The sequence below is a fragment of the Cervus canadensis genome, chromosome 14 (assembly GCF_019320065.1).
Source record: "Cervus canadensis isolate Bull #8, Minnesota chromosome 14, ASM1932006v1, whole genome shotgun sequence".
Classification (NCBI taxonomy): Eukaryota; Metazoa; Chordata; class Mammalia; order Artiodactyla; family Cervidae; genus Cervus; species Cervus canadensis.
In genome coordinates this window covers 8,610,361-8,625,249 of record NC_057399.1, presented here as the reverse complement: position 1 = coordinate 8,625,249, position 14,889 = coordinate 8,610,361, and the positions used below count along the sequence as shown (strand labels likewise).

The 14,889-nt window shown below is 40.2% G+C and overlaps 1 protein-coding gene across 1 annotated transcript in view; it reads right to left on the bottom strand.

Moving 5' to 3' along the window:
* The window catches only part of ERP44 (endoplasmic reticulum protein 44), a 100,596-nt gene that overhangs the window by 18,382 nt on the left and 67,325 nt on the right, over positions 1 to 14,889 (bottom strand). Inside the window, exons 5-6 of the mRNA XM_043486639.1 lie at positions 1,775 to 1,959; positions 424 to 539 (exon numbers count right to left, since the gene is read on the bottom strand). Coding sequence (XP_043342574.1) covers positions 424 to 539; positions 1,775 to 1,959 — 301 coding nt within the window. The remainder of the gene's footprint in view (positions 1 to 423; positions 540 to 1,774; positions 1,960 to 14,889) is intronic.

Sequence of the window (14,889 nt, the reverse complement as noted above, 5' to 3'; positions counted from 1 at the left end):
CTTTTGGAAAAGGAAAACAGTTCATGATAAGGGTCAGACTGGAAACATGTGAAAGCAAGGATAACTGATGGGTCAAAGCCCCAGAGGAGTTTGAAGGGACAGCTGTAAGGACACTAGTGGAGAGGTTAGCTGTGGAATGGAGCGCTGTTCCTCTGAGGCAGGGAAAAGACAGAGGAAAAGCTGGTCTATCCTTTTCCTCTTACCTACATTTTGAAAAATATAGTACAGAAAGAATAATTAACAGACTTTTAAACTCCTAAAAAGAGAGGTCAGATAGGCATAAAAACTTGTCAGTGACTTTAAGAGGACTGAGATAATGTTTATGAGAGGTCATCTTCAAAAAACCACCACCCACAACAAGAATTTAACATAGCAGCTGAGCTGACCCAACCACCAACACACTGCACCTATTAGGCTACTTACCCAAATGCAGCTAGGAAGGCACAATCATCATGCAAAATATTTGCTACTCTTTCAAAAACTCTATAGTTTTCTGAATCCTTCTGCTCAAAATATCCAATGATATTTCTTTTGCTGCGCTGTAAAATAAAATATGTAATTACTTTATAAACATATGTAGTTCTTTAAAAAACATTTTATTTCATTTACCTAGCTGCTGTTCAGTTATCTCCAAATGAACTGTAACTGGCTTTTAACACCTAATCCAAAACTATTAAAGATTACATTAGGTTGAAAACAGTCTGAACTATCATCTAATGTAATAATTTCCTAATAACATTTTATTTTAAAATTTCAAGAAATAATAACTGTTTAATCGGTGACAGTTTTTTCCTAAATAAGATGACTAATTCTAAGGTGTGTTAAAATAATACATCAACCTGTAATGTGTGGCTGTCAGCAGACTCCATCATGGGTCTCTCACACTTCTATACATTTAGGTGTACCCAAGATCCAAGAGTCTGACCATTCTGGATCCAGGTCATCTCTCAAGGTTGTGCTTATTGGGAGCGAGGCTGAAGATTGAGGTGATGTCTCCCACCAGGACAGAAAGCAGGCCTACTGCTGGCTCTGAGACAGATATTTCCCAAGCCCAGAGTTCTCCTGTCACAACCCCCGCATGAGCAGGGATCCATCTGGGCCTCTTTCAGCTCCACAGGGCTTGGGGGACAAGGAAACAAACGCTCACACTGTTCGCTGTGATGTGAGCAAGAAAACTGTTGTCTCTGGCCCAGGAGCCTTATGTCTTCTAACAGCATCTGTGAAATGAACTGGCTAACCTGTTCATTTGTAAGCAGGGTAAGAATCAAGTTGCAATGACAATTTAGCAATGACAGTCTGAAGCCCAAACTCAATTGCTTTCATTTCCTTTTAAAACACTTCTTGGTGTACAAAGAAAAAGACCTTGTTAATGTATCATTAAGGGCGGTGAGGTCAGAGATACTAAAATTTATACACATTGCCGCTGCAGGCGTGAGGTGAGCAGAGGCCCTGAGGGCGGCCGCTGAGCAGAAGGAAACGGTGTGTGCGCCTGACATGAGCTTCTGTTTCCTCATACTTCAGGCTGCCCTTTGCCCTCAATTAAACTGAATTAGTGCAACTTTATTGCTTTATACATTTTATTCAAAGGTTCAGTAAAACATTACCATTTCCCTTGAGAATTCAAGAAAAATTCAACTTGTTATGTATATGTATACATCAAAATCCACTGCAGTGAACAATAAGAAAATGTCTAGATTCTTTGAATTCCTAAGAATCTGTTTACATGAATCAAGCAGGCTATGCTCATTTGATCCAGCAAAAGTCAACGACTTACGTCAAGAGTGTTGGCTTCTGCCAAGATATGAAGCTCCTGAATGGGGTCACTTTTTTGTTGCCTGATGTAATCTGCAAGTGCTTTCACTGATCGCTGACCCCTATATTCTCTCTTCATCATCATCCCGTTACGAAACAACTTGAGGGTTGGGTATTTGCTTATCCTATATCTCTGGGCTATATCAGCTAAAAGAACGAAAACAAAAATTAACTTCACCTTCAAATGTAGTCTCAGTGGGCCCTTTAACCCAGCTGTAAAAATCTTACAATTATTTAGGGAGAACATTTTGGTTCACGCAATTCTTTTCCAGCATTAGCAAAAGAAACTAATCATGACAAGGTTCATATTGGTTAAGAGGCTAGGTTCCAGATGTATACTGCCTGGTTTAAACCCCAGAGCTATTTTACTGGCTGCTGAATTTGCAAGGTGCATCAATTCCCCATGCCTTATTTCTTATCTGCTACATAGGGATAATAGTTTCTACCACACAGTTATTTTAAGGCCTAAGTGAGACAATCAAATGCATAAATGAGTAAACTCTTAATAAATGTCAGTACTATTGTAGATGCAGTCTAGAAAAAAATTGGAATGTGCAAAATTCCAATTTTGAAAATAGTCATTCAAGTTACTTTACATTTAGTAAAAGAAAATTAAATTTAAATCACTCTCAAAGGCTAAAACTATTAGATTCATGGCTAGAAGGAGTATTTATAACCCCACATATGAAAATTTTCTGTAAGATGATACAATTAAAGCAAAACTCTGAGTATAAACACACACACACAAAAATCCCTTTACTATGACCTCAGGGTACATTCTCACACAAATCATTAAAATCAGTATTCAGAGTCTCAGAATAAGAAACTGAGTAAAAATGTATGCTAAGCTCACTTTTAGGGACCACAATTACTAAGACACAGACTCAATCAGACTGGAAAAGCCTTTAGGTTTTTCTGCTGTTACTTCTAAGAGGTAGCAAATAGGAGAAATCAACGGTTTCTAGACACTTGTTTTTAATTCCTAAGTCGTGTCCAACTCTTTTTGTGACCCCCATGGACTACTACCTGCCATGGTTTCTCTGTCCATGGGATTTCTCAGGCAAGAATAATGGAGTGTGCTGCCATTTCCTTCTCCAGGGGATCTTCCTGACCCAGGGATCAAACCCACGTCTCCGGCATTGGCAGGGGCTTCTCTGCTGCTGAGCCACCAGCGAAGCCCTGGGAAAGCTCAAATGCCGTACGAGCCACACGGATGAGAATGAGGGAAGATGCGCTACATTTCTAGACTGACGGGCACCCGAGAGAACATAAGTAGCTTAAGACAGGTGAAAAAAAAATTTTTTAACTGAGTTCTAAAATTAAGGAATTTTAAAATAGCAGCACAAAAACCATGAAAATTCTCTAGCACTACCTCCATTTCTAGCAGTTACAAAACAAAACAGAATTGCAATAAACTGTTAACTATCTTAATTTTCTAGGAGATTAGATGGTAGAAACAACAGTACCAGAGGATATACATGGATGAGTGCTGACAGTTTCATGGGTGTACACACAGGACAAAACTTAATTTGTATGTTTTAGACAGGTAGTTAAGTCAACTATACCTCCATAAAATTTTTTAAAAATTAAAATGACCATTAACTATACAAAACAACAATTGTGCCTTGTGGGGTTTGACACAAAATACATAAAATAAAAACAGCAATGTATAAACTGGGGGAGGGGAAGTAAGCAGAAGGTTAATGACTCTATGTAAGCATTCTAATGTCTTTGCAACGCCTTGGAAGAGGTAAAAATACACCATTTTGGTAAGTCAAGGTTGCATTTTTTTCCTAAGATCAAAGAATGCTAAAATGGTGTATTAGAAGTTAAGGGTGGAATATGGGTTCTCAGAAGTAGGTTTGGAGAAAAGATTATGTAATTCAGATCATATAACACTTTGTTAAAACTCCATGGAGGATTTATAAAGGAGTAAATATGCTTGACTATTATTAACATGGGCTTCCCTTGTGGCTCAGCTGGTAAAGAATCTGCCTGCAATGCGGGACACCTAGGTTCAATCCCTGGACTGGGAAGATACCCTGAAGAAGGGAACAGCTTACCCACTCCAGTGTTCTGGCCTAGAGATTTCTCGCAGAGAGTCGGACATGACTGAGCAGCTTTCACTTATAATTAATATAATTCTTTAAATAGAAGACAAATATGACCAAACAGAACCACTGGTCATATGAGACTGAGAAGACTATTTTATTCACCAAATCACAGGAATTTGAAATAATATTAAGATATCTTAATACACATGTATTTACTACACATTCATCTGTTTGGCTTAGGAGTCAATACTTTCTGAAGCAGAATACTTCAGGATATATCAGCCATAAGCCCTTTATCAACCTGATAAATTAATGAGAAAGCATGTCTTCGAGGTGTTATAAAAATGGTGGGTTTTATTACCTGAGCAAGGGATTAATTAGACTAAATTGGTACTATAAATTGAGGGGTAAGTTCAGTTCAATCATGCAGTCGTGTCCGACTCTTTGCGACCCCATGGACCGCAGCACGCCAGGCTTCCCCATCCATCACCAACTCCTGGAGCATGCTCAAACTCATGTCCATTAGGTCAGTGATGCCATCCAACCATCTATTCTCTTTTGTCCCCTTCTCCTCCTGGCTTCAATCTTTCCCAGCATCAGGGTCTTTTCCAATGAGTCAGTTCTCGCATCAGGTGGCCAAAGTATTGGAGCTTCAGCTTCAGCATCAGTCCTTCCAATGAATATTCAGGACCGATTCCCTTTAGGATGGACTGATTTGATCTTCTTGCAGTCCAAGGGACTCTCAAAAGTCTTCTCTACCACCACAGCTCAAAAGCATCATTTCTTCGGCGCTCAGCTTTCTTTATGGTCCAACTCTCACATCCATACATGACTACTGGAAAAACCATAGCTCTAACTAGACGGACCTTTACTGGCAAAGTAATGTCTCTGCTTTTTAATATTATGCTCTCTAGGCTGGTCACAGCTTTTCTTCCAAGGAGCAAGCATCTTTTAATTTCATGGCTGCAGTTACCATCTGCAGTGATTTTGGAGCACCAAAAAATAAGTGTTTTCTGTCACTGTTCCCATTGTTTCCACATCTAGTTGCCATGAAGTGATGGAACCGGATGCCATGATCTTAGTTTTCTGAATGTTGAGCTTTAAGCCTGTTTCACGCTCCTCTTTCACTTTCATCAAGAGGCTCTTGAGTTCTTCTTCACTTTCTGCCATAAGGGTGGTGTCATCTGTGTATCTGAGGTTATTGATATTTCTCCCGGCAGTCTTGATTCCAGCTTGTGGTTCTTCCAGCCTCGCATTTCACATGATGTACTCTGCATATAAGTTAAATAAGCAGGGTGACAATATACAGCCTTGACGTATTTCTTTCCCAATTTGGAACCAGTCTGTTGTTCCATGTCCAGATCTAACTGTTGCTTCTTGACCTCCATACAGATTTCTCAGGAGGCAGGTCAGGTGGTCTGGTATTCCCATCTCTTTCAGAATTTTCCAGTTTGTTGTGATCCACAAAGTCAAAGGCTTTGGCATAGTCAATAAAGCAAAAGTAGGTTTTTTCTGGCTCTCTCTTGCTTTTACGATGATCCAGTGGATGTTGGTAATTTGATCGCTGGTTCCTCTGGCTTTCCTAAATCAGCTTGAACATGTGCAAGTTCACGGTTCACATACTGTTGAAGCGTGGCTTGAAGAATTTTGAGCATTACTTTGCAAGAGAGTGAGATGAGTGCAATTGTGCAGTAGTTTGAGCATTCTTTGGCATTGCCTTTCTTTGGGATTGGAATGAAAACGGACCTTTTCCAGTCCTGTGGCCACTGCTGAGTTTTCCAAATTTGCTGGCATATTGAGTGCAGCACTTTCACAGCATCATCTTTTAGGACTTGAAATAGCTCAACTGGAATTCCATCACCTCCACTAGCTTTGTTCGTAGTGATGCTTCCTAAGGCCCATTTGACTTTGCATTCCAGGATGTCTGGCTCTAGGTGAGTGATTACACCATCACCCACCTAGATGAGGGGTAAGAGTGGTTGTATAAGCAAGAAGAAGTCTTTTAAGATAAACAGAAGCACTTGCTATAAGGAAAAGCCTACAAAGTCTTACACTTACCCTAATACAAGAAAACTAGCCCAAAGAAATAATAAAAAGTACAGAACTTTACCTTCCTAACTAAAAAACTCATTCAGTCCTCATCATATCACACAGTAAACCTAGCATACTGTAAAATGAATTTTTGCTGTAATATATAAATGAATAAGTTTTTAATAAAAATGCTGTTAAAATTAGGCTAAATAGTTCTACTAGTCAATGCTACAATGCAGTGGACTAGAATGTGGAAAACATCTTTTACTATTTTTCCTGAATATCCATCAGTAGGAGATTGGTTAAATAAAGTACGGTACACCCATACAACAAAGTACTAGGCTGTTATATAAAAGAATGAAAAAGATTCCTTTGTGCTTCTGAGGAACAATCTCTAAGATACACTGTTCAGTGAAAATAGCCAGGTGCAAAGAAGATGAAAGAAATATAAAAGAAACTTAGAACATAAGTCGGATTATATATATATGATTTTTGCCCCCTTACCTCCTCCAAAAAACAACATCAAAGGACGAAAATGCAAGGTGGGGTCAGGAATGGAATTTACAGTTCCCTGACTTTACCGTGGTTTTAGTATTGATTTGGGATCAAGAAAATATTTAATAGTAAAACAAAATTAAAGATATTGAATACTGTAATTATTACTTTGAACTAAACACACACACACACACATTATAGATAAAGCCATGAGTAATCATGCTAATGCTATTAAAAATCAAGATTTTCAGCATAAGATACAAATATAAAATTGATGAAATTAAATTAAAACCCTGTATTATTTAGCTGGAGCTGAAATCACTACCAAAAATTCAGAATGTGTTTTTCTCTTTCAAAAATACGTATTTCCAAGCAGTTTCCACTGAAAACTTCATTGGCTAATTCTACCAAATATTTAAGGAAGAAATAATTCCATTTCCACACAAACTTTTCCCAAAAACTGAAGAGATTACTTTCCAATTATGATTACTTAGAGTAATTACTTTCTAATTACTTTCCACCATTACCCTTATATCCAAGCCAGATAATATCTGGGCATTTCTTATAATACCCAAATATTACTAAAAAAATTACAGATCATTATACCCAATAATCAAAATTAGAGGACCCACACTAGTGGACCTTAACACTTAATGCAGGCCTCAAGTAATTTAGACATTGTGATACTGACGTAAAGACAGACAAACAGATCCATGGAAGAGTCCAGAACCAGACCCACAGAGCCATGCAGAACTGACGTTTGGCAAAGATACAGTAGTAAAGTCTAACTATACACTACTTACACAATACATATCTAAACATAAGGATGCAAAAACCATGAAATTAAAAGGACGGGGAAAAATATACCGTATAAAACTAATCAAAAGAAATCTCATATAGCTATAGTAATAGTAAATAAGTATACATTAAAGCAAAAACCAAGAAGGACCCTTCATACTAATAAAAAGCTCAATTTCCCAGGTAGATGTAACAATTCTGAACTTGTTTGTGTCAAATAAAAACCTAAACATACATAAAGTAAAAAATGACAGAACTACAAAGTCAAACCTGTAATTGTGGTGGGAGATTATTATCACCTATTATAGCAACTAATATAATAAAATCAATAAAATACAGAGAATTTGAACAACACAACTAAGAAACCTGAATTATTTGACATACAAACATTATTTACTACCCCAAAGCTGTAACATACACATTTTTTTGCAGATATATATATCATATAAAAAACAAACATTATAATGAATCACATTTTCAAATCCTGAAAGATGATGCGGTGAAAGTGCCGCACTCAATATGCCAGCAAATGTGGAACACTCAGCAGTGGCCACAGGACTGGAAAAGGTCCATTTTCATTCCAATCCCAAAGAAAGGCAATGCCAAAGAAAGCTCAAACTACCGCACAACTGTACTCATCTCACATGCTAGTAAAGTAATGCTCCAAATTCTCCAAGCCAGGCTTCACCAATACGTGAACTGAGAACTTCCACATGTTCAAGCTGGTTTTAGAAAAGGCAGAGGAACCAGAGATCAAATTGCCAACATCTGCTGGATCATGGAAAAAGCAAGAGAGTTCCAGAAAAACATCTATTTCTGCTTTGTTGACTATATCAAAGCCTTTGACTGTGTGGATCACAACAAACTGGAAAATTCTGAAAGAGATGGGAATACCAGACCACCTGACCTGCCTCTTGAGAAACCTGTGTGCAGGTCAGGAAGCAACAGTTAGAACTGGACATGGAACAACAGACTGGTTCCAAATAGGAAAAGGAGTACGTCAAGGCTGTATATTGTCACCCTGCTTATTTAACTTATATGCGGAGTACATCATGAGAAACGCTGGGCTGGAACAGGCACAAACTGGAATCAAGATTGCCGGGAGAAATATCAATAACCTCAGATATGCAGATGACACCACCCTTATGGCAGAAAGTGAAGAGGAACTAAAGAGCCTCTTGATGAAAGTGAAAGAGGAGCGTGAAACAGTTGGCTTAAAGCTCAACATTCAGAAAACTAAGATCATGGCATCGGGTCCCATCACTTCAAGGCAAATAGATGGCGAAACAGTGGAAACAGTGGCTGACTTTATTTTTCTGGGCTCCAAAATCACTGCAGATAGTGATTGCAGCCATGAAATTAAAAGACACTTACTCCTTGGAAGGAAATTTATTACCAACCTAGACAGTGTATTAAAAAGCAGAGACATTACTTTGCCAACAAAGGTCCGTCTAGTCAAGGCTATGGTTTTTCCAGTGGTCATGTGTTGATGTGAGAGTTGGACTCTGAGTGCCAAAGAATTGATGCTTTTGAACTGTGGTGTTGGAGAAGATTCTTGAGAGCCCCTTGGACTGCAAGGAGATCCAACCAGTCCATCCTGAAGGAGGTCAGTCCTGGGTGTTCATTGGAAGTACTGACGTTGAAGCTGAAACTCCAATATTTTGGCTACCTGATTCGAAGAGATGACTCATTGGAAAAGACCCTGATGCTGGGAGGGATTGAGGGCAGGAGGAGAAGGGGATGACAGAGGATGAGATGGTTGGATGGCATCACCGACTCAATGGTGTGGGTTCGGGTGGACTCCGGGAGTTGGTGATGGACAGGGAGGTCTGGCGTGCTGCGGTTCATGGAGTCGCAAAGAGTCGGACACGACTGAGCGACTTAACTGAACTGAAGTGAATGAATCACAGAAAAAGTCTCAACAACTTTCAAATAATTCAACTCATAATGAGAATAAAGTAACTTCTATATGCCATGGATTAAAGATGAAATTACAAAGGGAAACTGGAAAATATTTTGAAATGAATGACAATGAAAATACATATCAGAACTTGCAGCATGCAGCCTAAGGAATACTTAGAATGAAATCTATAACACTAAAATAGGTATGTTGGGGGAAATTCTACCAAACATTTAAGGACATGATAATGCCATTTATACAACCATTCTAGAAAACAAAAAAACAAACAAAAAAAGGGGACATTTCCCAAGTAATTTTATGAAACAAATTATTCTTGTTCAGAATATATAGAGAGCAATAACAAAAGGACCATCAAAAATGATAAGTGGGCTAAGATATCAATTTATGAAAGAAACCAATTTCTTTCATAAGGAATGACCAATAAAAATATGCTCAGTTGTAATCAAGAAGTAACAAATTAAAACTACCAGAGAACACATTTTGACCATCCTATCAGCAAAATAGCAATAACAAAAAAAATTTTTTTAATCAATAATATCAAGTCCTAGGAAGGGAAAATATACCCTATTAGGTTCAGTTTAGGTGCACATTCAATGTTAAGGCTAATGTGCCAAGAAATTAAATCCCCAAAGGATGTGGCAGAAAGGATATGAGATAGATTCAGAAAGAAATGAACTAGTCTACTACAAAACATCCATTTTCTATTTGTGGCCTAAGGATCAGTATGAAAATGGATAGCAAGAGGCACTGCTGGAGACAATATAATGCTTTCAACTTCCTTAACTTGGTGAATTAGTGGGCATAATGGGAAAAGTGTTCTGACAGCAAATGCACATATACTAGAAGTAAAACAAATAAGGCTAGAGATGGACTCCAGAGAGGGTTAAGTGCGAACTTAATGGGGTCTGAACTGTGTCCGACTTGAGATAAGCAGTCCCTGAGCAGCAGGGCTGGGCGTTGGCGGTGCTCGCCTGACTGCAGAGAACCAGGAATAGTGAGGAACCACTGCAGCAGCCCCAGCAGAAGAGTCTGGTCACCAGCTTCAACAGTGCAACCCTTAGGCTGCCTTAAAATCCCAGTTACAGGTTAAAAAAAAAAAATTAAATAACCTTAAAGACTATCAGAGGGATAGATACTTGCTTGCTTAATTCTCAAACAACATCACGGCAGCAGGTACACAACATAATGAGGTGGCGTTTAATTACTAAGAAGTAATAACCTTAAAATTGCATTGATCAATAATCTCAGACATAAAGGTGACTTTTTACAAGCTTTGGTCAAAAGTGATTTTAGGATAATTACAAGGGGACATTTGACAGTACAACAAAGAATGACTTAAGGGGTATAATAAATGGGAGGGTTTTTTAAAAAAATCATTATTAATTGGATGGGTCAAATGTTAAAATGGATGTCAAAGGAATTATAAATTTAAGAAGGTTAACAGCTTGCTGAGTGGAAAATTAGCACATACTTCTGCTTCAGTGGTCACTTACTGCTCCGTGATGTGTTCCGCCTGCCAGCCTGCCATCCCCATGCCCAGCAAGGCTCCAGAAAGGGAAGTGCCCCTTGCTCTGGTCTAAGCAGTGCCCCTGCCTGCTGTGATTACCCATGGCAGAGAGTGAGAGGGGCAGACGATTTCAACGGAAAGGTCTTCCTGTTCTGGCTCCAGGATACCGAGCACTGCTGCCTATGTGTTTTTCTATTCCCAAACTACGCCCTCCCACAACGTGGTAAAAAAATCCAAACCAAAACAAAACCACAACAATAAAATAAAACCCTAAACATAAAAAACAGAAAAAAGCCGATATGCTCACTCAGGATTCGGACTAAACCTGCTCATACAAGTTCTGTTTTATGCACATGATTCTTCACCGTGTATTTTTTTTCAGAACTGAAATACAGTTGACATATGACATGTTGACTTGATTCATTTCTGTACTGCAATATTACAGCATGATCCTCCTCACTGTAGTGTTAGCTAGTATTCCTAAATTTACATAGTTATGATTCCTTTTCTGTGGTGGGAATAATTGAGATCTAGTCTCTTAGCAAGTTTGATGTTAACACAAGATTGTTGTCTATAATTATTTTCCTATTCTTAATGTCTCACTTCTTTATAGCTCTTATAAAAACTCCTCAATCTCTTATGTGGAAGGTTCAAGCTACACTGGAAGGCAGGCAGGTGACAGGGACACGGGTATTGGGGAGAAAGCGCCGCCTGCTTCAAGAGCAATTACGAAGTGCTTTCCTGAAAGTGCTAGTGGGAATCCGAATGTTCTGCACTGACCAGCAAATAATACATTCAACAAGACTGTCTCTTGCTTGGAGAAGGAAATGGCAACCCACTCCACTATTCCTGCTTGGAGGATGCCATGGGCGGAGGAGCCTGGTGAGTTAGAGTCCACGGGGTGGCAAAGAGTCGGACAGACGCAGCCACTGACCCGCCTCGTGCTCAGTGCCATACCGCCTGCAGCCACTGGAGGTCAGCAGAGAGCCTGGTCCCACCAGGGGCAGATGCAGGCACTTCCTACGTCTTAAGGCAGCATGACCACCAGGGAAAGTGATTAATTTTATCCCCCGTCTCCCCAAAAGAGGTTGAATAGGATGAGACCAAGTGATATCACGATCTGTAATTGAAGAAAAGGCAGGTTTTAATCATGGGCGTATGTACAAATTTTGGAAGACAGACAATTACAAACTAAAGGATATGAGAGCATTTTGTAGCCCAGCTACCACTGGGGAAAATCACTACTAACATTTTGGTTATATCTTGCTGAATTTGAATAACAGTTGCTTAACTAGCAGTGACGTGATTCAATTGAGAAAAAAAAAAATAACACTGAGGTTAGTCAAACAGTAAACTGCCAGCATCAGTACTTACAGAACTGGGTATTAACAGATTGGAAGAAAATCCTAGAAACACTCAAAATGGCACAGAAGTCGACATTGTGTGGAAAAACACAAGAATCAATGACAGAATTGGAAAGTGACTGCACAGGAGTCAGATTCTGAACGTGAAACTGTTTCAGGATTACTTGAATAAATTTGTTTCCCTTTTTAGGTACATAAATAAACGATGTGACAAATCTGTAAGTAATTCTAAAATAGCTCTTAGGATAGACATAAAAATCCTAAGTGATAAGAAAACACTGTGCTATACTTTTATTTTTGTTTTTCTGTTTTCTTTTCAGTTACAGATAGAAGTGTGCTTTATAATCAGTGACAAGTAAACTTGATAAAATACAGCAAAAAATACAAAATAATACAAAAAGACTGTTGAGAGGTAATGCGAGAACCTATTTGAAGTATTTAACAAAGGACCTACACGGGGACAGTTCAGAAACGCTGGCGGTTATCTATCATCCATCTATTCAACAACTGTGAATACACACTGGCTGTGCACGAGGTGTCAATCCAGGGCCAGACACAGACGGGCACAGAGACAAGGTCCGTGTGCTTACAGAGCTTCCGCCTGACCATCACTGCTGTTGTCACTTATATCACCCCTGCTGCTGGTACTATTTCTAATAGTTTCCACTCACTAGAGTCTTTTTTTTCTAACATTTACTTATTCATTTGGCTATGCCAGGACTTAGCTACAGCCCGAGGTCTTCAATCTTCGTTGCAGTATGTAGAATCTTTAGTTGTGGCAGTGGGATTTAGTTCCCTGACCAGGGATTGAACCCAGGCCCTCTGCATTGGGAGCTCAGAGTCCTAGCAACTGGACGACCAGGGAAGTCCCCAGACTAGAACCCTAAATGATATTATTAAAACTCTTCATATATAATACAGGTAACAAAAAGATGTACCAGCCTGGGTTTTCTAAGATCAGTATAAAAGAAATCCTCTAATAAGTCAAAAATAAATATATCCTTGGGAGGAGCCAAGATGGCGGAGGAATAGGACGGGGAGACCACTTTCTCTCCTACAAATTCATCCAAAGAATAACTGAACGCAGAGCAAACTTCACAAAACAACTTCTGATCGCTAGCTGAGGTCATCAGGCGCCCAGAAAAGCAACCCATTGTCTTCAAAAGGAGGTAGGACAAAATATAAAAGATAAAAAGAGAGACAAAAGAGCTAAGGATGGAGATCTGTCCCGGGAAGGGAGTCTTAATAGAGGAAGTTTCCAAACACCAGGAAACCCTCACACTGGCGGGTCTGGGGGAAGTTTTTGAATCTCGGAGGGCAACCTGACTGGGAGGGTAAGAATAAATAAAACCCACAGATTACGTGCCTAAAAGCAGCTCCCAGCAGAAAAGTACCCCAGACACCCGCATCCGCCACCAGCAAGTGGGGGCAGAACGGAGAGGAGCCGGCGGCATTGCTTAGGGTAAAGACCAGGCCTGAGTGCCCTGAGGAAAATCAGAGTGAGCTTTTGTGAGTTACCAACTTAAACTGTGGATACCGAGAGAGAGAGATAATTAACCGGCCGGAATCCACTGCCGGCCGTTCGCAGAACAAAGGGTCTGAGCAAGTCCAGAGAAGAGCTCGCAGGCTGCGGACCGGCCCAGCCCCGCTGGAGGCAGGGGGGAGGGGAAGGGGCAGGCTCGGCCCCAAGGACCACATCCCCTACCGCACTGCAAACAGGCCCCCAGTTTCTAATCAAAGACCTCCTGAGATTCTGGATGGTCGACATCCGCCGGGAGGGTCGGGGGGAGACACAGGGCGCACGCACCCGACTGGCGCGGGCGGGGACTGGGGCTGGGGACACGGAGGGCAGAAGGTGCGCGCACCCGACTGGTGCCGGCGGAAACTGAGACTGGGACCGCGGAGGGCAGAAGCCGCGCCGCACTGGGGGAGAGCGCGCCCGTCAAGCCCCTGGCTGCCTGAGCCGCTCTGACGGGGAAGGCACAAAACGCAGGCGCAGCTCTGTGTTCCGCGCTTTTGTGGAACACCCGGGGGCTGGAGCCGCACGCATTGCAGGGCACGCTCCACATAGAGCAGCAGGGAGACTGAGCAGCGCAGACGGGAAAGCAGCGCCAGCCCCTCCCCGCAGCGCGACGGAACTAGCTGACTGAATAAGAGTCCACCTCCGCCCGCCTCTGTCAGGGCGGAAATTAGGCACTGAAGAGCCCGGCAAACAGAAGCCAAATAAACAAAGGGAACCGCTTCAGAAGGGACCGGTGCAATAGATTAAAATCCCTGTAGATAACACTGACTACACCGGAAGGGGCCTGTAGATATCGAGAAGTGTAAGCTGGACGAGGAGCTATCTGAAACTGAACCAAACCCACACTGACCGCAACAGCTCCAGAGAAACTCCTAGATATATTTTTACTTTTTTTTTCTTTTTTCTCTTTTATTTTTTCTTAAAATTCCCTATTGCTACTCTATTACTCCTTAACTTTCATTTTCATAGATTTTTACGATTTTTTTAATTAGGAAAATTTTTTTTCTTGTTTATTTTTTCTCCTTTTTCTCTTTTTTCTATTTTTCTTTTTCTCTTATTTCCTTTTAAAGTCCTCTATTACTCCTCTACTACTCCTTAATTTTCATTTTCAATACACTATAACCTTGCACACAAAAAAAGAGAAGCCCTATTTTTAAACTGAACTTCATATATATTTCTAAAATTTTTTTGTGTTTTTGTTTTTGTTTTTAATATTGTATTTTTAAGAGTCTAACCTCTACTCGAGATTTTTAATCTTTATTTTTCAGTATATGATATAAATTGTGGACATTTAAGAATCCAATATCCAGTTCCCATTTTTATTCAGGAGTGTGTTGATTACTCTCTCCCAATCTTGACTCTCCATTTTCTACCTCAGAACACCT